This window comes from Larus michahellis, chromosome 8, assembly GCF_964199755.1.
Source record: "Larus michahellis chromosome 8, bLarMic1.1, whole genome shotgun sequence".
In the NCBI taxonomy this organism is placed as follows: Eukaryota; Metazoa; Chordata; class Aves; order Charadriiformes; family Laridae; genus Larus; species Larus michahellis.
In genome coordinates this window covers 35,246,850-35,269,982 of record NC_133903.1, presented here as the reverse complement: position 1 = coordinate 35,269,982, position 23,133 = coordinate 35,246,850, and the positions used below count along the sequence as shown (strand labels likewise).

Genomic DNA, 23,133 nt, shown 5'->3' with positions numbered 1-23,133 from the left:
AAACCCCCTCAAACTTAAAAAAATCAAACAACTTTCTGCAATTTTCCTAGTTCTACAATATTTTTTTGCTAACTTATTTAACATAAAATATGAAATACGTAGTTTCTTAGCACATAATGGCTATACATTACAAAGCTGGTTTTTACAATACTCTCAACTCCCATTACTTTATAGACTCATGTGTATCTCAGATTAATTTAGAGATGGAATTTATTTTTTTTAAGCTTCCAGAAATACTGGAAGTTCCCCTGCCAGTGGTTCTGGACTGTCTTTTTTATTTTCCTTAGCTCACTAATACTTCCCAATTTGGACATCTTCCTACAAAACCTGCTATACATACAGAGAAATTCCCTCTTTGATTCCTTACATGACTCCCTCAAGAGTTTGAGTGCTTTGAGAGGTTTTGTGCAGTCATTGTCAGCCTGGGCTACGCATCCCTCATTTCCAGCAAAGTGTTTCCAAAGTGCTCTGCGCTTCCTCTTTCACCAGCTAAATTAAAACTAAGCGAAGCAGAGGAATAAGTTAGAGAGAATTAGCAACTGAAAGACAAAAGAGGTAACTCTTTTGGAGCAACCATTAGAGATATATGTGTAGAAACTCTGTCCTCACCCTGCTGAGCTCAAGTTATTGTCTTGCTCTATGCCCCTGAATATACATGGCATTTGGAGATGTCCATACAGATCACCATGTATACAGCATGCCAGCTAGTGTGAGTAATGGCAGAACTAAAACAGAATTCTTGAAACTGCTGCTGTCTAGTATGATACGCTAAGAGAACCAAGGTGGGGGAATATTGCCAGTATTCTGGAGCTTGCTTTGCGCTGATCTTGAATGTCATGGAATTTTGGCGCTGGGTTTTGTTGGATTGTCTGTTTGCAAGAAGCACTCAGCATGCTGTTACCACTTGGCTTAGATGTCCCTAAATTGGTTAAAGCTGTTCCTGATCCATTGACTGCATTTCCCAGCTCCGCCTGTCTGCCTGTCATGAGTCCACATAGAGGGAGGCCCTCAGAAGTCTTGCATAGAATGCATAAATTGCTACTGGCTATTCATCTGCGAGGAGTTTACTGAGGAACTGATTGATTTTACATTTGGCATCTCAAATGTTAATTTTCCTCTTTTTCCTTCAACATCTGCCATAAAAATATTTCTAGTAAATTATTGTTTTTCTTTTTCTATTTTTTTGTTTTCCCTTTTCTGTCTTGGCTAATTAAATGACTTCTTCAAGTATTTGTATGTGATGTATTGGCAGTGCTGTTTCACTAGTCAGTGAAGAGCTTTCCTTTCAGATCAGGTCAATCATCTCAGCACATGAAACTCCACATACATTATTGCAGATTTCTTAATTGCAATTTAGTTATCATTCTAAGGTATATGTTGGACAAAGCTACACTCTTTCTCTTTGAAAATTTTTCACAGAATGACTTTAGTCTTCACAAACACATTATTTGATTTTAACTGCTTGACTTTGTGAGACTGAAATAGAATTTTACAAAGTTATTTGCAAATAAACTACAAATACTTAATCTGGCCATATTTCACAATCTGGAGCCATAAATTAAGCACTTAATGATAAATCTGCACGAGTCCCAAGAACTTTAAATGGAAACATGGATAAATGGAGTCATGGGCTATTAAAAATTCTAATAGTAGTCTCTAAAACAACACTGAGGTATCTAAACATATAGGCATATGTGCATAATGTTATGCTTATATGAAACTTGCAGGAAAAAAGGATGTCTCACAGGATAGAATCATGAAAGGAAGAGAGGGGAAACGAAGATGGGAAAGGAGATGGGAGAAGAGAGTAAATTTTACAAATACACCTGAGCATCCTTGAAGTACTCCAAAAACTGCATAGAGAAAAAAAAAAAGTACAAAAGGCAGCTGTCTATATAGATTAGTTCTATTTCCTTCCCTACGAAATTGTCATGACCGCCTTTGTTGGGAAAGACTGCTCAGGTAATTTCACCAAGTTAATAGACAATATATAGTGTGTTATACAAGTCAAATGTTTGATGTCTGTGCTGAGCCAGTCTTTCACCATGTCAGAGGTAAGTGGGAAGACAGCAGAAGGAAGAGGCAGAGAATTTGTGGTGAGGTATCAGATATACACAGCCATTTTTTCATCCTATTACTTGCAACAACGTGCATGCTTAACTTGTGCCCAAAAGTGCTAAAAGTCTATTTAGCACTTAAGAAAAAAAATCTGCCGCCTTATAACAATTTTTTATCCTGGATAACACTTAATACAATGAATTTAAACAGTGTTTATCAGATATTTAACATTACTTGCATATTAAAGATGAGAAAGCTGAGAGATAGGTCTCTGCCTTAGTTGCCCAGAGGTGAAGGGGAACATCCAGCAACGTATTCAAGCATACCTAACAATAAGCATGCAAGTAAAGCTTGTTAGTAAAATGGATCAATTTGGAGCCTTAATATTTAGTTTGGATCATATATACTTTATTGAAATAGACCCTAAGTTGTCAAAGCCAACACATAGATCACAAAGTCAATGCACAGTTGAGTAATTCATTTCAATATGGAATAAAAATAGTTAAAGTCTAGGAAGGTTTTCATTCCTCTCTATTTTGGGAATGTGCTCATAATTAAAATCAGAGGCTTTTGAATCAGCTTCATGGTTATATGAAAAAAAACGGCCTGAGAATCATAAAATATCTTGCCCACCAGTTATGCCTAGCATGAAAACACGGCACAGAAAGATTACTTTTGTAACATTGTCATAAAAGATACCCCACCAAATAAGTTACTCTTTGCAGAATCCTCCAAGACTATTAAAAGGAGTTAATTAGATCTGAAGAAACATTTGCTTCTTTGTGGCATGCCACAGCAAATGTGGAGAACCAGGCCACAGAGCTCCAAGAAGCATACGCTCAGATCAGTTGAATGCCTGCCTACTGGAAGAGCTGCACTGACATTTACTCAAATTAACTGTTCTACAAGGAACAGCCCAGCTAAGAATGAGAAGTGTGTGATGAATTCAGTCATTGAAAATTCCTCTGTGAATCTCAGAGACATTCCACAGTGACATTCTAGAATAAAAAAGTTTATATGTATGTACGCTTCCAATATTTGTTGAAAAACACAATTCACCTAATACACGAGGTGGGGTATCTGCACTGAAAACATAGCTCTTGATGGGAAAACAGTTTGTAATACTTTAAAAATACAGCATTGACTAACAAAAAAAGAAAATGGACACGCAATATGCAGGAAAGCAGTAGACTACTAAGTTTCCTTCCCAATTTTAGTGACTTTCTCTTGATGCAATTATTGCTTTAGTTAGCCTCATGGTAGTAATTGCTATATTTGATTCCACCTCTTTAGAGTCTTTCTTAGATTCCACAGCAGAAATCAGAATAAGGAAAATCTCCCGTTAAATATCGTGTCAGATTTTCTCAATGATGTAAATCATTGAGGGCCAAAGAAGTAAAGAATGAATTATTTTATCATTATAAGCAATAAATGTTAATGGCTGCTTATTATCTTAATTGTGACTTCATAAAAAGTCTCAGATATTATCTCTCTTCTTGAAACATTCTCTTTTCCTTTTAACTATGTAATCTTCCTAATGCTTTCTAAATATTATGCATTAGAGAAGTACAACCATAAAGTAGTCCATTTATAGTCTGTTTATCAGCCAAAATTTTCTATCATTGATAAAAGACATCTTTGCTATCACCTGCCAGCATTGTTAAAAAGGCAAAAGTATGAATTCTTACAAGGCTGTAAGGGCACTATATGAAGGCATCAGTGCTGGAATTACTGTTCCTTCCAGTATTTAAGATTTTATGGTCTAGTTCCCTAGTTCTACAAGAACCTCAAACAGTTCCATTCTAGAGACAGATTTTTGGGATACCTCTTTCACAAGAATCTCAATAAAACAATAACCCTACCAGGTGAAAGTGACCTTTGTCCAGGGAATACCCGGAGAGCATTACTTGAGAAGCTCTGCAGGATCCTCTCCACAGAAGCAAACTTCAAAAATTATTCGAAACATTTTAAAAAAAAAATATTTCAAAGAACAAGTGATCTTGGTAGTTCCACAACCAGGATGCTACATAACAATGTGACTGGACCAGAGTTGAGAACTCAAGTTGTAGTTTCTTGTTGTAAAATAATGAGATTTTCTAGAATGATTTCATGAAGAGAAAGCTTATTGTTCTTTTTCCAGCCTGAAAAAAAAAAAATCTAATGAAAAATAATGCAGCAATTACTTAAATGTCAACTTTATATATTAGAGGTTCAGAAAGACTTTCCACAACTGGAGTGGGAGGCATAGTATGAGAAAAATACCATCCTTATGATTTATATTCTGGATAAAATGAGTTCCCCTTATGTGCTTATAACAATAATTAGATTTTAAAGATTACTTCCTAAATGGTGATAAAAGCATAACAAAACCAGTGCTAGGCACTATATCAACTCAGGAGAACAAAATCAGTATCTTTAATTTTCATAGGACAGCTAGAGTCTAAGAATTCCAGAGTGGACTCTTCAGTAAATCAGCAGAAACCCTAACCTGTGTGTATGTGCCAACTTTCTCTAATTAGTTATGTGACAGTACAACTATAGACTCCAAAGAACAAAAGTCTAGACAGCCTGGACATTATTACTATAGTATTTAGAAAAACCTGCTGCAGAATTCATTTAATCTTCCTACAAAGATTTGAGGGATTGAAGAATTCCAGAGGCCTTTAATATAATATTCCATATCCCAGGACCGTTGCATAATATAGCTAGAGAAAGATATTTAGAGTCTGCCAGACTGAAGTGCTGTAAAAGCAATAAATTGTGAAAGCAGAATTTTGTACAGGTCAAAGTTTCCATAGAAATCAATGTCTTCTTGTTTCTTTGAAACTCCATGGTTATAGTAGTATGTATTCAGCTTGGTTAAGAAATAGATTCATACACCAATTATAATTTTAACCTTCAAAACAAAGTTGTTCACTGGCCAAAGTCTACTGCAATTCTTGGCTGAGATATTAGATTTTATTACAATGCCTGCATGTGTACATAGCACACGCATGCAGACAAACACACACATGTGACCAAGGACATTCTATTTTCTTGATAAAAGACCTGCAAATCTGTTACATTATCATTTATCTTTGAAACCTTATTTACACCTGTTCTTTAAAACTTAAATGTATTGCACACAATAGTAAATGAGGTCATAATAAATCCTATCTGTAAAATTTGCTGGAGCTGATGTAACAGGCAGCATTTTTAAGCCCATGTTTTTAATTTTAAATGTAATTACAAATAGTTTAGTTAAATGACCATTCCTCTGTTTCTTGGGAATATTCCTCAAAAATGAACTTGAACTCCAACAAATTACCAGAGCTTTGCTTTCTTTTTCTCCGTGCTTCCTGCTTTCAAAAATAACAAGGAAAACAGAATTATTTACTTCTGTTCATGAAGCATAAGTTTGGAAGTACTATAAAAAAATAACAAACACGAAACCACAATTCTTTCAGGTAACAAAAAAAAAGGCAACCCAAAACAAGCCAAACAGAAAGCTTCTGTAAAAAATGTTGGTTTTTTATTAGGTGCCTCTGAAATGGAAAATTTGTTTGCTTTGCTTTTATTTTTTTATTGTTTTTTTCCTCCCAGTGCTGGAAATCGGCCACTTCTCTGGTGTTGACAGCTAGAAGGTTGCTTCTAAATATTTTTACCTTGAACCTATTGCATTTTTTGGTTTCTGTCTCATTTATGTTAAACATTACTTTCTAGTCTGACTGACACTAAACATTTAGTGGGTCACTAGCAATTACTAAAGGTGATGTATAATGGGAATCATTTTGGCTACATCTACATTAGCTAGTAGTGCAACTCAACAGGACAGTATGAAACAGAGGATACTGATGACACATCATTCACGCTACATGCCTCTGGGGGAATTTTACTTTGGGTTAGCTATTCTACTTTAGCCATACAGCAATTTTGGTCGCTCAGTAAAAGCTCAACCCATTCTGTTACTGCTACTTTCTTCATGGATTATGCAGACAGATGAACGGCCTTTCTGCACTTGCACACTTGGACTTCGCATGCTTACAGAGATCTGTGAGGGATGGTTACTCATCTGAAGGGATCTATAAGTTAAATCATATTGCTGTCAAGGTACTATCACTGTATCTTCAACTGCTCACTCAGGCTATTTATAGGAATTCTATGTTGTACATAAGTGTATGAATGCTTTTTTCATGAACACAGGTTAAAGCCTAGTATCAAAATCTAAACACTTTATTAACAAGGATTACTGCAATGATTTAATCTCATAAACAGTTAAAGCTTCCATTGGCTTTAAATGATAGTCTTGCATAAATCAGGTTTTGTCTTGTTATACTCATTTACAGCACAGTGCCTAAAAATCATTGTATTGGTCTGACATGTTGGGAGTTTTGAAGGAAGAAAAGTCTCTATAGGGAAATATCTGCATAAAGACTGTTAGTTATTAACTTATTATAAAATACTTATTATAAAAAACTGTTGTATTGTTCACACCAAGAGTACTAAATGAGGAGTGACAAATCCTTAAAGCTGGCAAAGAATAAAAAGATCCCTGCTACTTATCAAACATTTAAGCGACAAACGTATTTCAATGGATACAATTCAAAATTCTTTTACTAGGTGCCATGTACCAGCATCTGACTGATTTATTTTTTTTTAATTTTTGTGTGCTATTATAGGATTGCTCTTCTTTGCAGCAAGTGCTTACAAACCAGCCCCTCTTGCACCAAATATTTGATAACACAGAAGAGATTAATTTCAAATGACACATGTAAGTTTGAGGTATACTGTGTCAGTCTTCCATAAACAAGCATTTAGAGATTAGTCCCACTGATATCAACACATCCACTTCAATGAACAAGTGCTTAGAAGTGTAAATGAAGGTCTCATCATTTGGCAGTTAGTAATAATACAATTTCTAGACAGCATAATTTTATTATTTTAAGACATAGTCGCTGTTTATAATTTGCTTCTCAAGCATTCGTATGCCCCTGACGTTTAATGCTTGCTTGTATTCAATATCTTATTTGTGACATCATATTTATTTCCATATTAATTGAGCATGATGTCATAAAATCTCAGATTAGCACTTACATTCATGAATGAGCAGCAGGCAACTCCAAATAAGAAATTCCTCATATAAAACACACAACCACCCTCCAAGATTTGGAAAATACTTAAGATAAATTTTTTCTTGCTTTTAAAGCTAAGCCAGAAGAGCACACTACTAAAAAATGCCTTTTAGCTTTAGCACCAGTAGATGAACTTACCAAGGGATATTATGTTGTGGAATATACAAAAATAGCAAATTAGGTAGTCCTTTATCATGCTCTTAGGACACTAATCAGCCCTTTCCTTCTTTCAATGGTGATCTACCTGATCTCCAGACAGCCAGTATGTTTACTTACTCATAAATTATTGATCATCAGCATAGAAAAGTTACATCAAAGCAGTCATGTCAAACTGATTAAAATGTATGCATTTAAAATTTCCCAGTGTACTATAACATGCTGCTGTATTAGCAATAGTCAGACTGCCAGAATTGAAACAAAGGTGAGGAAAACTGCCTAGCAGACAGAAATTAATATTAGGAACAGAAAAAGGAAAAGGAAATAGCCAAGAATTAAATTTTATTAATTTTTTTTTTTGTATTACAAATTTAAAATAACACAGTCAGAAATAGGGAAGAATATTTGATCCACTGTGATATAACACTGTTTTAAAATAAGTGTGAAATATTCCTCACAGGAGCAATATTTGTTCATAGGATTCTAAATGAATGGTCCACGCAAATATGTTAGAGTAATATGACTGAAGAAGTAATTCTTTTTTCCAAAGATACAATCAAATTGTCAGGAGGTGAGGATAATGTAATGTAATAATATCTATTTCTGACATGTGTGTATGCAAGAATTCATAGAGGTTTAGATGCAGTCTCTAAGGGAACAGGAACACATGATGCGTCTCATTGTTTACAGCGCTGATTCTGACAGTGCTGAACTCTGCGTTCAACGGGAGTGAATTACGTTAATGACACCACTGGTTTTCGCGCAGTTGTATTATGCTGTATGAATTGGTTCAGGACCAGAGGAAACTCTGGTATCTTCAACTAGTAGGTCACTGAAGCCTAAGATTTCATTATATTTATCTACAGGTTCATTATTTCCACATTTGGAATTTCCATTCAGTTTGGGGAGACTGAAGAGTGCTCCACAGTTCTTGTGATCAAATCATTGGCTTACCGTGACTAAAACACATCATTATTACACAAGTTAAAACATCCTTTGTGATGCATGGGTACAATATGCTGTGAATTCCAACAGGTCACTGTACCCTTAGGTATTTCTTTCTATGTGCTTGCTACATGTAAGCTAATAAAGGCATCAAATGTCATATGGAAAGTCTGCCTTATACCATTTTAAGTCTTAAACACTTAAATCTAATGTCATGGATAAATAAGTTCATTTCTGGAATTTCCTGCACATAGAATAAAACACATCATTGGTTTTATGTGTTTCTTCAATGCCTGTTGTGGTCTCAAATACAGCAGGGTTCACAACACAGAAATGCCACCAAGGAGAGCCATGGAACCACCAAACATCACTCTGTGCTACCATGAGTAAGATAAACAGAATGTTTAAGACACAATCATGAGACTTTCAAGCAGGAGACAAATTTCAGAGAACAGCCCCAAACTTTAGAAATTGTATCAGCAGTAGCTAAAGGATGGATAAAGTCCTGGTAGTGAAACAAAAGGATGCTGTTTAGTAGAAAAACATGAGATAAACTCAAAAAGAACTAGATTATGTTTTGCTTGGCCAGACTTTGAAGGACACATGTAATTTAAACCGCGCATAGTACAGCACCTTGTTTAAACTTTCAGGGACATTCTAATTGCCTGTTTTCAACATGCACATTTCTATCTAAAGATTCAAATAACTGAGCATAGGTATAAATGTACCCCTGTTGGCTGTACAGTAAAAGAGAAAGCAGAAACCTACCCCAAAGGCTGTAAGCTTCTAATTTAAGTAAGAGAATTCATACTATAACAAACCCCCCAGCAATTACAAGAATAACCTTAAAAGCATGGAACTGATTTCTCTGAATAAAGCAAGAGAAAAGGGGTGCAATCACTTAAGTAAGAAACCTGATCACCGAAGGAGTACAGAAATGTACAGAGATGTTACAATTGGTAGAAATGTTGCTGTTCTCAATCCTGAATGTTAAGATTCAGCCTGTAAAATAACCTTACAGACAGCTGCATGATTTCTTTGTGTGTCCAGAGAAGGGCAACAAAGCTGGTGAAGGGTCTAGAGCACAAGCCTTATGAGGAGCAGCTGAGGGAGCTGGGGTTGTTTAGCCTGGACAAATGGAGGATGAGGGGAGACCTTATCACTCTCTACAAGTCCCTGAAAGGAGGGTGTAGTGAGGTGGGAGTCGGTCTCAGGAAAGTAACAAGTGATAGGAAGAGAGGAAATGTCCTTAAATTGTGCCAAGGGAGGTTTCGATTGGACATTAGGAAAAATTTCTTCACCGAAAGGGTTGTCAAGCGTTGGAACAGGCTGCCCAGGGAAGTGGTGAAGTCACCATCCCTGGAGGTATTTAAAAGACATGTAGATGTGGTGCTTGGGGACATGCTTTAGTGGTGGACTTGGCAGTGTTAGGTTAATGGTTGGACTCAATGATCTTAGATGTCCTTTCCAACCTAAATGATTCTGTGATTCTATGATTCCATACTATGATTCTTTTGTGAGTCCAAAGCCATATTTCTTCTTAGTGGGTTTCAGCTGGAATTGAAGCACTGACTTGCCATATCAATGTAGGAGATTTTAGAAAAATATTTGTCAGAGGATCACTAGCTTCCTTTTTTATCCTTCAACGCGTGACAAAAACCCTCAGAGAAAAGTATTTTTATTTAAGTAATTGTAGCAAATTCTGTTAAAGTTATATCCACATGTCCATGTTGACTTCACATAAGTTTGACTTCAGCAAACAGGTAGGGTTATTTTTTGGGTTTCTTCAATTAATCTGCTAATTCTGATTTTTAAGTATACCAATTTCAATTTGCTAAGTATGCCTTCATTCAACATTACTGACTCTTCCAACAGTTGCTAACCAAAAAATAATCGCATTCTACCACATCCCTTCCCATCTCCTCTTCTTCTACAGGGTTTGAAAGAGTGGAGAGAATCGTATATCAAGTGCAAAAGGTATGGATAGAGGAAACTATCACTGAGAAGGAACTGCTAGAGTAGGAATTATTTTGCCTTTAAATAGTTACTCTTTTTCATGATTTAAAGTTTCATCTTTCTTTCTGAGTAGCTATTAACCTTTGTGACAGAAGAATAACATAGCAGGAAATTTTCAGAACTATCATTTTATTTACCCCTTAGATAGCCTATGCTTCTGCTGTATTCCTGTGGGAATAGTCTTAATCTCTCTTTAACAAATCTCTCTTTAACCAGATTTTTTTCTGAGGATTTAGTATTTAAAACTGTTTAAAATATAGAAGACAGATATAATATCATAATAGTTAACAACTTCAGAGATGAAATGCCCCTAGCTTGCTTCTCTTCTACTCAACATGTTACTTAATGCAAACAATGAAAACAAAAATCTCCCTTCACGCACATATCATCAACTCCCGTACTTATTTTCAAACAGCTATGTACAATCATTTCAGGAGGTCTGAAACTTCAGACAGGTCTTTCTGTTTAGCAATTGCACTGAGTAAAACAAACCAAACACCAATGTTTAGTTATTGTGCACTTCCCTCCTTGACAACTTTCAAAATGGTTACAAACTTTGCAACAACAAGCCAGGGCCTTAGTTTCTATTAGAATCTAAAATCACTTGTAAAACACTAACAAAATATGAGTTTATCTACTTTCATTGTATTTTTTTGCTGAATACTTTTACTTATGTATATTAACATTGCTCATATTTTGACAATTTATTGCCAAATACACCTACTGTGGGACTTGGTTTCTGACCTAACAAAGAAACACAAGTCAAAATTGAAAGTAATTATCCTATGTCGAGACCAAAAAGTCTTGTCCCACCCCAGATAAGGCATCTGTGGAATTCATCTTCAAACGGAAAATAATGTCCCTCAGATGTGCAAACTGTATTGGGGACTACAGGTAAATTAGGGTGTGAATACCAAACATATCCTACTGGTTGACCCATTAAATCATCCCAGAAATTTCCCCATTCAAAAGTCTCATGTTTCGTCATGTCTGTGGAAATGAAGGATAACAATGCCACAGTGTTACACTCAAAATTCATATTTCCTCTCTTGATACCTCTGCAGTTTCTCAAGCATATGTTCTGCTTAAAGCTAGGATCACAACTCTGGACTTTTATGGAGCACAGATGTTCTGTATATGAAGTAAGATAACTACTGATCTGCATTTTCTTATTTTTCAGTTTTAATTTAATTTTGACAGTTTCGACTGTTGTATAACAATATTATAAAAGAAACTCAATAGCGTAGATTTAAAGAAGCTTCATTATTAGCCTGTAAAAATAATCGTTGACATAAGGATTCTGCCTTAGAAAGGCCTCATGATTGGCAGTCACATACTTCCTTAGAGGCATTTTACCCTTCCTATATGTACTTCTTGGCTAGTAAATGATGGAAACATATATGTCCTTATTGCCAAAGTATGTTCCAGTTACTGGAAAGAGTAATAAGTGGGATAAACAATATAAGGGATTCATATTACACAGAAAGCTTTCCAGGTCCTTCTCCCTTCTCTCAAATACTGTTAGTATGCACAAATATCTGTAAATGTTTAAGAGAGACCGGACTAAAATGATTCAGTATCATACTACTCAACTTTCCTGGGTTAATTCTCCTAAATATCTCAATATTAGGCAGAAAGACAAAAAAAGCTAGCCCCTTCCAGATACAACATAATCTAAAGAACAGAAAAATGCGTCATATCTTCCAACAATAGAGAACACTTCCCTGCTTTACTTCTCTCTTACTTCAGCCTATCCTAACAGGTTCTATAAATCTAAGTTTCTACGTTATACCAGCTTTTGCCCTAAAAATTTGTTCTGATTTGCATTATGCACTTCACTCAACACAAAATCACTCAATTCCATTTGTTCAGTATTGATTTTTACCTCGAAAACTTCTTCATCCAGAATCCTGGTTCCAAAGACAGTGATGCCATTGGTGTCCACAACTGTTTTGTCACTTCTTTCAAGTGGTTTTGTAGTTTTTTTGTTACAATCAACAATCATTGTAACAGTTTTTTTCTCCACACTAATAGCTACTCGATGCCACCTATTAAAAAAAACATAATGCTACTGTAATATAGGTTTTTAAAAATAGGTCATGTTCCTATCAAGAGAATTTATTGCAGACTGTGCACCAATCAAGTCACAGATAAAATTTTAAATACCACTGTTTATTTCCTTTTCATACGTACAGAAATATACACAATGTTTTGTCTATTCACTATATAACTTCTGTCCCTTAGTACAAAGGAATCTGATCCATAACTCGTTGTGAATATCCTATAGAAGATGAAGTTCAAGCTGACTTTCTCTGAAGCTTTACCCAGAGAACATCAGTAAACTCAAATTAGAAGTGAGTGCACTGTTTACTGTTATTGTTCCGTTACTATTCAGTTCAATATAATTTTATTAGATTGAACAATCTGACTGCAGATTTCATTTTTATGAATATGTTTGATTTTCCAAATTACTTAAGGAATTACTTGTGCAAATGTATTTAATCCAGCAGCTAATTCTTTGTTATATACATTTTACTATTTGTTCTCTGTGATCAAACACCAAAATCTTGCCATGTTCTTTTGCTTATTTGAATGTATCCCAGAGCTACGGAGTTTTCAAAGATGTACAACAGTTCCAACATAGATGCTTTTCCAGACATATATACTTAAAAATGCTTGCCAATAGTCCCGCAATAATAGCTTCGCCTACATAAATATTCACCAAGAAGTGAATGAAGTGATTCAGAAATCTGACAACTGATTTTATTTTAAAGACATTGGAGAATAAAGTTTTGTACAATTTGCCCAACTGTATTATGTTCTTTATGAGACTTTATTATCATGACAGACCACATTAATTTAGTGAGCCTCTCTGTTATGGCAACTTAAATATCTAAGAGCAAGTGCAAGCCTCTCTGTGATCTAACACGGAGCAAAACATCAAAGAATCTTTGATAGACCAGGGCAAAAAGTGTCTAAGTATGTCATATTAGTGTCTGGTACAAGGGAGGCTGGAATCAAATTATTTTAGTTGGCATTTGTGGCACTAAGGTTGTCTAAATCAGAGAGACAGCTTAGATCATTGTTACAATGAGCCTCTGTATATCAAAAGGAACACCTCGAAGCTAATGGAATCTGACTGCTAAACAGTATCACTGAGCCAAAACTCTAATTCCATGTTTTCTCTGGAATGCGGTTGAACATTATCATTATAAAAGCAAACTGTCCATGCATCCTCAGGCACATTACACTGTTTACACTTTTAAAATATATCTCATTTTGAGACGAAGATTGTTGTCCTAGATCCTTCATAAAATAGCCAAGTCAGCAGAAAATTGACAGTCTATCTTTTGAAAGCATGAAAACATAGCTCACTGTGGCTAGGATTGACTCCAGTTGATTTAGAAGTGGTATAGTCTTACTGCAGGAAATTGTACCAAACCGAGCTCATTTTGATTTCTTCATTTTTATCAGTTTCTAAACATTTTGGGTGAAGTTCTGAAACCCATGTCAAAGCCTTCTTATTTAGAAGAAGCCCATGGGGAAAAAAAAAAAGTTTGCTGCTTTATTTTATCACTCCTGCTAGGGTAATGCATCAGGTTTACATTTCATGGTATAATTCCATTCTCTAGTAATACAAGGACTAGAAGACAACTGCTTTTTTCTTTTTTTATCCTTTATTGCTTTATAAACATATTTCATTATAGTTGAATTTTTGCCCTTCCTTCTCTACCGATTTGTTTTCTTTTGATTTAATATAATTTCATTCTGTGTATCTCTGAAGACTGGGTCTTTCTTCCTGGACTGCAGCACAATGAATAAAAAGCCTTTGAAAGAATGAATGTACATTTACAAGAACTAGAGTGACATTCCCAGGGAATGACTGCTTTTCTACAAAGGGAATTTAGGTAAAAAAATTAACTGCATTAATAACGCAATAGGTGTTTGAGATTAATTGTCTTTACTGAAGGAGCAGTGTAAGTCCTTGCAGCACTTCAGACTAGTTGTCCAGTTTATTCTTCCCTGATTTCCTTATATATAGACATCTCAAACTATCTTATTTATCTGCTGTTTTGGTTCAGGATAGGAGAAATTCTATGCTGTCTTGTCAACTTGTCTTCACTCTGCCTATCATCTTCAAATGGACAAGACAACCCTTCTAGTGAGACTATTCCTTGAGTCTTTTTGAAAAGAGAACTTCTATATTGCACAGGAAGAATCTTCAGAGGTTTAGCTTTGGTGGGTTTAACTTCTATGACTATTTCTTCACTCTTGATTTATGGAAATGGCAAATAAGAAATGCGGTTTGGCTTTATTTGTATACGTATATGGTATACGCCATTTGAAGCTGGAACTGTATTCTGGTCAGAGGTTCTCCAGTTTTGCACCACAGCAGTCCAACTAGCTGGAAACTGTGTTACTGATTTATTTAAATTTTTAAGAGAACTCTTTGTAAAGACCATAATCACCTATACAGTGCTCTGTGGTGTTATTTTTCATCTTAAAATTTTACACTTACTTGCCATCAGCAATGTTGACTGTTCTGAAAAGAGGATAGTCTTCTGGGGCAGGTTTTCCATTTTGGTCTTCAAACAGGAAGACAGGGGATCTACCAACTTCAACACCTACTTGCTGAATTCCTTGCTCATTGTAGACAGACAGAAGGAAGGACTGGATACCCTTTTTAGGTTTTACTGTCAATAATATTGAAAAATCTTCTGGAAAATCTCCACCTGTAAACAAAGTGATATATATAGGTACAAAGTCAGAAAACATTAAAACATTCTTTAAAGGTTTACATTTTTCTATAAGCCCAGAGGATCCCGCATACAAACTGCTGGATTTTTTTAATTCTCCAAAACGAATCTTCTAATTTAAAAACATGCACTACAATTTCACTCAACAAAATAAGTATCTGTATCACAGCAAATATGTTCCCAGGCACTTTATATCCTTTGATAACCACTTGTTTTGGTTTCTCTCTGACAATATATGAGTCTTTCTAGAATAATATTGTATATAATATTAAAAAAATACATCATTTTTTTTTTAATAGGAGCTTTAGGCAAATTCAAAGAACATTTAATTTTCATTTATTCCCTGATGCTTTCTCTTTGAAGTAGAGATTATTTATCAATCATTGTTTCAACTTTTACAACTAAAAATAAACAAAATCAAAAGTGGATATAGCTTGTTTATACAGGAAGGATTGAGGTTTGTACTCAGTACTGCTCCTGTTGAATCCAGAGGTAAATCTGCATTTCAGTTGATGTGAAAGTCTATTAGGCTTAATACCAAAGAAGTGTAAAACTGAGATTCTAAAATTCAGAATATACATTGGATCCCTGTGGCTTCAGCTGCAATTTACATGCAATAAATACAGGGATTAGAATCTAATCATAATGTTGGCAATGAATATAACTGCAACTGTGTGCATGACAGTGGGTAAAATGCTCTAAAACATTCTAATAATATAATACAATAAGTTTTAATAGAATAATATGTTAAATTTTTGTAATGAATAAAAGTATGTAGGACTTCAACATCGAAAGCTGATTTAGGAATTGCTTCTTCCAATGGAGAACATATAAGATTGTTTCCAAGACAGGTCTTGCGTGAAAACTCCTTCAGGATTCTAAAGAGTCTTCCATGAAGATAAGCTACTGATGGCGTTAACTCTTTAGTTACAATACGAAAAAAAAAAAAAGCATAAAATCTTCACTGCTTTTCAAATGACACGCTACTCTCCTATTGTCCGCTGCAATGCTGTTTTATGTGCTTATACCATTTTTTAAACTTTTTTTATAGAAGGTTGATGAAACACTGTAGCAATATAGACCACTTTAGGGCTAGCTTTGACACTTTGATCAAAGCTCAATAAATAGGAACCATTTCATTTAGTCTGGTAAGCCTTTGGTCAAGCTTTTTAATGACAAAGCAAAACTGCTAGTTTACAGATTAAATTAAACTGTACGTTATACCCTTCAATGTCAGAATAAACAGATGAAAAAAGAAGGGAAAGAAAGAGAAAAGATGACTGTCAACAGAGGACAAAGAAATTGTTTGAAAAGTACTGAACACTTGCCCTGTCCGCACTGTTAATCTGAAAGATACGTTGAAAATGCTTAAGGCAAGTGACATTAAATCATCTAGTCCGGGCATGTGCTCTTCAAACAGGTAACATCCTATAAAAAAAACCACAACCGGGAGCTTTCTAAGAAAGGTGACTGAAAATGAGTCATGTGCCTCAGTTCAGTAGTTTCCGCTATCACTGCTATGACATAATATTCTCAGATGTTTTATCTTGCACCTACATTGTGTAATTGTAAGTAAATTTCCTCCAAACACAGTTTTGATTGAAAAAGTCAAAAAATGAATGACATTCTAACATGTAAAAATTTATGTATTACTATGTATATATGGTTCTTGGACACACATATGGAATAGTCATCAAAGTCTTCTCAACTACTTTTAAATTTCTTGTTCATTGGTAAGGGTCTAGTTGAACAATAACCAAAAATAACAATAACAACTGGGAAGAAAATTGCCAGAAAAATCTTTGTATATATCTGGGTTGCCATTCCTGTCATTCCTATATACTTTTGTAAAAGGTAACTTAGAGAACATAAAAATATTGTACAACAAACATCTAAGTGGTTTTACAATTTTACAATTATATAATGCCTTCCAGTCAGTGAAATCAGTTGGTAAATATTATTAGACCAATTTTTAAAAGGTGCATATATTTATGCTTTTGCCATCCATAGCTTCCTTTGAACTACAGTACATACTTATACTTTCTGATGAGCTACAGGATAAAAGCAAGCACAGGATGCATTACAACTTGTATTGTTTAGCTAAAACGATGTCTCACAACTCAGTTTTGTCTTGGATATCTTCTGTAGTCTTTCCACTACTATAGAGCACTAAGAAAAAGGGACAGGATCACTCAAATATCTTGAAGAATAATCTCTGAAAAAGAAGGCTTTGTTGTGGCGGGGAGAAGATGCCTGTTCTGCAAGATTCAAAAGGAAGTAATTACCATAATCTCCTCCAAAAATTCTTTCTAGGTTCTTTACTGAAGTAGAGGATAGCATAACATTTTCCTGTTTTAAGCAAAGTTTTGTAGTCGCTTCTTTTCACACTGTGAGCGAGCGCTGCTTTTTATTTGTCTCCTGCACACAGAAGTGTTGCAACAGATTGGTAAAAATCAAGCAAACTCATTCCAGTTGTAAAGCAGAAACTGAAAGCATTAATAAGAAGAGTACCTAAATTAAGGCAGTCAAAGGCTATAGAAATTTAGGTGTCAGCCAACAACATGAGGTACTTATTTGTTTTGGCGTTCAATAATCACATTAACAGTTATTACTGCAGCTGTCAGATCTCCTCTTTATGCTATGATTTGCTTCATGAATAAGCGCAAGTCAACCCAAACTCTCAGACTTCCAGCTCTAGACTCTTAGGTTTTGATTTAGTAGAAGGTGCTTGTTCTGTTCTAAGCTTTAAAAAATATCAGTGATTCCATGTCAGTTTAATCTTATGGCCAGTTGTATTTGAACACTCATTTAAAGTTTTTTGTTGTACCACTTGGCTTCAGTGACACACATTTTAAAACTCAGAATATGAAGGTGCCAACTTGTTACACTGTGCAACTTGTGCAGTTTTTCAATACAATGCACTATTACTGCATTTTTTAAAAGAAAGAGCAGCCCATATTCTGATAACCTCACTTAGGTTAGGTAGTAATTAATTACACACATAGTGACACTAATATCAGCAAGACATTGTAGACTGTAATGTGCCATACAGTGCATGATATCTTGAGCTGGATAGCTCTGTTAACTATATGCAACTTAGTTGAGAGGATATATTAAAAACAGAACTGTGTTAAAAATAATATAAATATTATATCTGTAGTGAATTTTGCTTTGATCTTCTTCCATGAATAAAAATGTAAACTGATGAGTTAAGTGAACATGTAAGTTAGGCTTGAACTGTGTATAGCTGTTCCCCATGTTGCTCTGGGAACCCAGTATTACTACAGAATTATGTATGTTTCCCCCTTTTATAGATCTTGGACAATATCTGTATGATTGCTACTTTGAAAGACAAAAGAGAAAGTATTTTTCTTTGCCAACTTCTAATCTGTATGTTTATAGACAGATTTGTTCGAACTTTGCATGATGTATCAAACCAGAAAAATTAATGTTCCCTGATTTTGGTTTTTAATATTCTTATTATCATTTTTCTCAACAGTTTGGGTCAAGTGAGAAGTGACAGCAAAATAATGGAATAAAAGTCTCTCCTCAGCATCCAAAGAATCTTTTCCAAAGTGTGATTATTTAATTTTAGACAAATTTGAGAAAAGATGGAATCACATTACCTGCTATGCACAACTAGCCTTTTTTAGTCCCCCAAATACCCAGATACTCTTAGGTAATTCTTAACAGACGGCACTTCTGGGAACGATTTCGCAATGGCCAACCACAACTCATTTCTACCACTGCAGCATTGCTCCAGGAAGTACTGCTTTTAAATGGACTACTGAAACTGGAGGAAACTTACCCAAGCCACCAAATAAGCTTTCCAATCTGATAGCATTATGAAAGAACAGGTAATATGGCTTAAAGGCCAGTTCTGCCAGTGACACAGAATTTGATGAAGAGATTTATAACTGAAGCCAATAAAAACTGATTCATTCAGTGGATAAAGAGTATGTCCTGTCATTCGTATGCTGGCCCAGCTCTAGGGATAACAGAAGTGTTTTGTGGTACTGACGATGGACTACATGCTGTGCTTCGGATACCATAAAAGCACAGGCAGTAAGATAATTTACCGAAGTAAAAGCTTCCTGACACTCTTACCTGGGTAAAGCTGCTTTGTTGGGGCACTCAGCTGTGCAGTTTTTGAAACTCTGTAGGCAACATCCGATCCTTTTGAATCCCTTCTGTTTGTGCAAAATCCTGCTGTTCTTGATACTCCTTCTGGTGAATTGTGAAATTCTAATGCTTTTAGCACATCAACGGGTTCAGCTGACAAAGGCAAAAAAAAACACAACAAAAAGAATTAGTCTTCTTGCACCTCTACAGTCTGCAGCCTCTAAAAAGGATGTTAATTTCATTGCAAAAGTTCATGTGTAATCACAGCAAGTAGCTACATCCTATTTTGATTTATTGCAGATTACTCGTATACCAGAATATTATTTTAACAGGATTATTCATTTTTAACTATATAGGAGTTCATCCCATCCACTGTATTTGTTATGATCAGATTTTCATACTACTTGACTACACACTGACCAAACACAGAGAATCTTGGTGACTGAAACTTACAACAAATTCCTTTAATGAGGGATTTCTAAGAAGTGGAACTGATTTTAAAAGTTTGCACAGAAGTTTCAGAAGCATTCAGCTACTAATAATCTGCTAACAGAACTCATTTTTTGCTAACACTAAATATATTCTGATTATATATGAATGCTTTCTCAGACACAAAGTGACAAGGAAGAAGCTAATCTCATATCTCATCCAGTTAGAGAAAGAAAAATATACCTGCTTTGTCTGCAAGAAGTGAATGGACTGAATCAGTCTTTCATGATTTCCAAGTTAAATTCAAATGGACTTGTTTTGTACTTTAAAGCCCAAGCACAATCTGGTTGCATTTATGCTCAGTATCTAACAATTTAAAGCTGAAATCCAGAGCTGCTACCACACTGATATTGATACAAAATTATTTTATTACAAAATGATTATTACAAAAATATTAAAAAAAAAGCCCACAACAAAACTTTAATCTACAAAAGTTCACCATAGCAAAACGGCCAAGTCCTGAATGGGCACATACTTCAACAGAGGCAGTGAGAGAACATAATTTGCCTACTGAATATTTTTTCTCTTAGAAAAAAATAAGGTGTTCATTATACTCCCTACAGATCCTGGCTTCACTAATTTATTTTTTGAGTGGAAACAGAATTTCAACAGACTATTTTTTCACTGGGACTATTCTGCAATTTTTATGTTAGCAAACTCATAACCACTTTATCTGTAAAGACAAAGTTTTATATGATTTTCACTGTTAAAGCTGAGAAATGTGTTTGGTAAATCTGACCCCTCTTCATGTCTTTGAACTGCACTGTGGCATTAACTATAGCAAATTTATTCTCTGTTACTATTCATTTTATGTGTCAACCTATATCAACTTAAGGCCCAAAATTCACTGTGTGAGAATAACCAACTATTTGAACAACTTTTTGCAAACAACAAGTGAAAGTGTGTAAAAACACAGGCAAAGTGATATTCTAATCAGAGTCACTGATGGAAATATCTCTACCTTCTTTTCTTACTATTTGTACAGTTCTAGGCAGTGTTACTATTTTTTTGGTCACTGTAGTATCTCAGAAGTCACTTTAGTGCATTCACTATCAATAACAGATGTGAACAAAGTTAAGTTTAACTGGCACATCCTATTCATGTCCTGGCATTGCCAAATATGAACAACTCAACTTTGTGGTTAAACCTATCTTTGAATAACACTAAAAGTATATTCTTTAAAAACAAATCTGAGGTTTTCTCAATCAGCCTAGAATGCGCATTAACTTCTTCTGTCTTAAAATATACTCACAAGAAAATGCTTGTGAGCTTCTTTAATTTTTTTCACGTCGTGCAACCTCTCATTTCCTTTTCCATCACATTGTGTTATCAAATATAAGCCCAATAGCCAATCTTTGTTGCAAGCTAATACATTTTGAACGAATGCTATACTATACATTTGAATTTACTTAAAATCTACATACGCTGCAGATTCAAGAAATTATATTTTAACATTCTCAGAAGAAATGTTTCAATACTGTGCAAATTCTGAAACACTAGTCTTACCTCTCTGTTAAGTACGGACTAAATAATTTTAATGGATATAATGTATTTTCTACAGGTATTGCACACAATTATAAAGTTATTACCATACTGAAGGAACTTCCACACTTTTTTTTCCTGGTAACTGATGGCTATTTTTGCAGTACCTATAATAATTTGAACCAGTAATGTAGTGTAGAACCAGTCACTGGAAATATTAGTAAAAATTCCAAGTTGCTGTATAAGTCAACCACTGCTACATTCCTTTTTCCTTTGCTCTTTTCGATAATTTGTACCAGATTCTCCATTATTTTTTAGAATAATGGCTGTTCTTTGCCTGGCTGACTGGGAGAGTATTCATCCATAAACAAGATTATTCATTACTCCCCGCTAGTTCTGCTGCTAAAAAAGTTCCAGACAAAAACCAGAATAATAATAGAAGAGAACAATCTTCAAACCAGAAATTCCAAATAATTAGAACAAACATTTTGTTAATAGTCCATAGATGGCATTTATTTCCGCAAACTGTGATTCACAAAATGTAAATAGCAAAAACACCAGTCAGTTTACAAGGACTTCTAGAAATGTAACTTGTCATAGAAATGACAAGTTCTATGAAGTAACTCACGCAAAAAAGGTAATTAGTCTATCTCCTATGATAACATGGCTAACTTACTAAATACTTACAGCTCACAAGTAACAGAAACTGCTTCTCTAATTTATAGAAAAGCCTCCAGCTAGCCAACTCAACCAATAGTTAAAAAGTAAAGAAGTTCCTTAGAAGCCTTTAGATAAACCGGGCAGGAATGTACAAGTTTTAATATGCTGCTTTACAAAAATTTGCTTTTGATAGAAACCTACAAATCATTCAGTCTGTGAAATAAACAGACAGAGTCTGTGCCTCTTTCTCGTAAATGTTTTGCAACATTCTTGTGCACATCATTATTTAACCTGGTCTTGAGTCTAATCAAATTCCCAGATTAGGATGCAACCAATCCTGTATTTCAGCTGGGAGGTAGAAGGCCTGGAAGTCTCCTCACAGCTGTTTTTGCCATCTCCCAGGCAAAAACAGGACTCACTATGTAAAGCACTTCTCTCCTACGCTCCTCCTGTGTCAGGCATAGGGCTACCATATATTGGGGTTTCTGCAGAAATACCCTCTTTTTGCTAGTGGAAATTCTGTCTCGGTGAATTTCAGTAATTTTTTTACATTTTCTGGAACTATGGCACCCTAGTTGGAGCAAGTGTTCAAGTAGCCCTGACCAGGCTGCCATGACACTAGTCTCAAAATTCTTGATGAGCTCACTGTGCATGTTCAGATGATCTGCTTAAGGCCTCTACAGAAAGCACCAGATGCAGTTGCTCTCAATATGCCACAGAGCACACACATCGAGGAATCCAGTCAAAAACAAACAGCTCTTGAAAAACAGCAGTACTTAGATCCTAACTAGTTAGAGGTGACCTGTTTGAAGTATAAAGGACAATGAGAAGTCCTCGCACAGCCAACACTGGCCTGCTTAGAAGACAAGGGTAGAGAGGTAGGAAGACAACTCAGAGAGTCGGGGTAGAGCATAGCCTGGAAGCTATCAGCTGAAACTGTGGCTTCTCTCTGCCAGTTCCTGTAGGTTCTGCAGTGCTCAGTGTCACTGTATCCTGGGAGCTTTAGCTCTTCGTGAAAACTGCCTCTTCTCTACCATTCTGCTCACAGTTTCTGGGAATGGTAAGAAATAGCCAGAAACAGCACCAGTGCCAAGGCCATGCAGTTTGCCTGTTTGCATGGTCCACAAATTAAGATTACAGCTTGTATTTATATGGGGAAACATTAATGTAACCCATAACTGGCAGATCGGGTCTCTCACAAGAACTTCCTTGCAGTGCATAAAGCAGCTTTCCTAAATGATTTTATCTTCTAGTCTAATTTCCTTGGATAGTTTTCTCATAAGAGAAGAAAACTGCAAATTAATGATACATGATGTAATGCTTTTGCATCCTTCCAA

At 35.2% G+C, this 23,133-nt stretch overlaps 1 protein-coding gene across 3 annotated transcripts in view; it reads right to left on the bottom strand.

Annotated features, from left to right (window-relative positions):
- Positions 1-23,133, bottom strand: part of COL11A1 (collagen type XI alpha 1 chain) — a 161,527-nt gene that overhangs the window by 125,636 nt on the left and 12,758 nt on the right. For all 3 annotated transcript variants that reach the window (XM_074597969.1, XM_074597971.1, XM_074597970.1), the window contains exons 2-4: positions 19,151-19,318; positions 14,806-15,019; positions 12,172-12,334 (exon numbers count right to left, since the gene is read on the bottom strand). In XM_074597969.1, the coding sequence (XP_074454070.1) occupies positions 12,172-12,334; positions 14,806-15,019; positions 19,151-19,318 (545 nt within the window). The remainder of the gene's footprint in view (positions 1-12,171; positions 12,335-14,805; positions 15,020-19,150; positions 19,319-23,133) is intronic.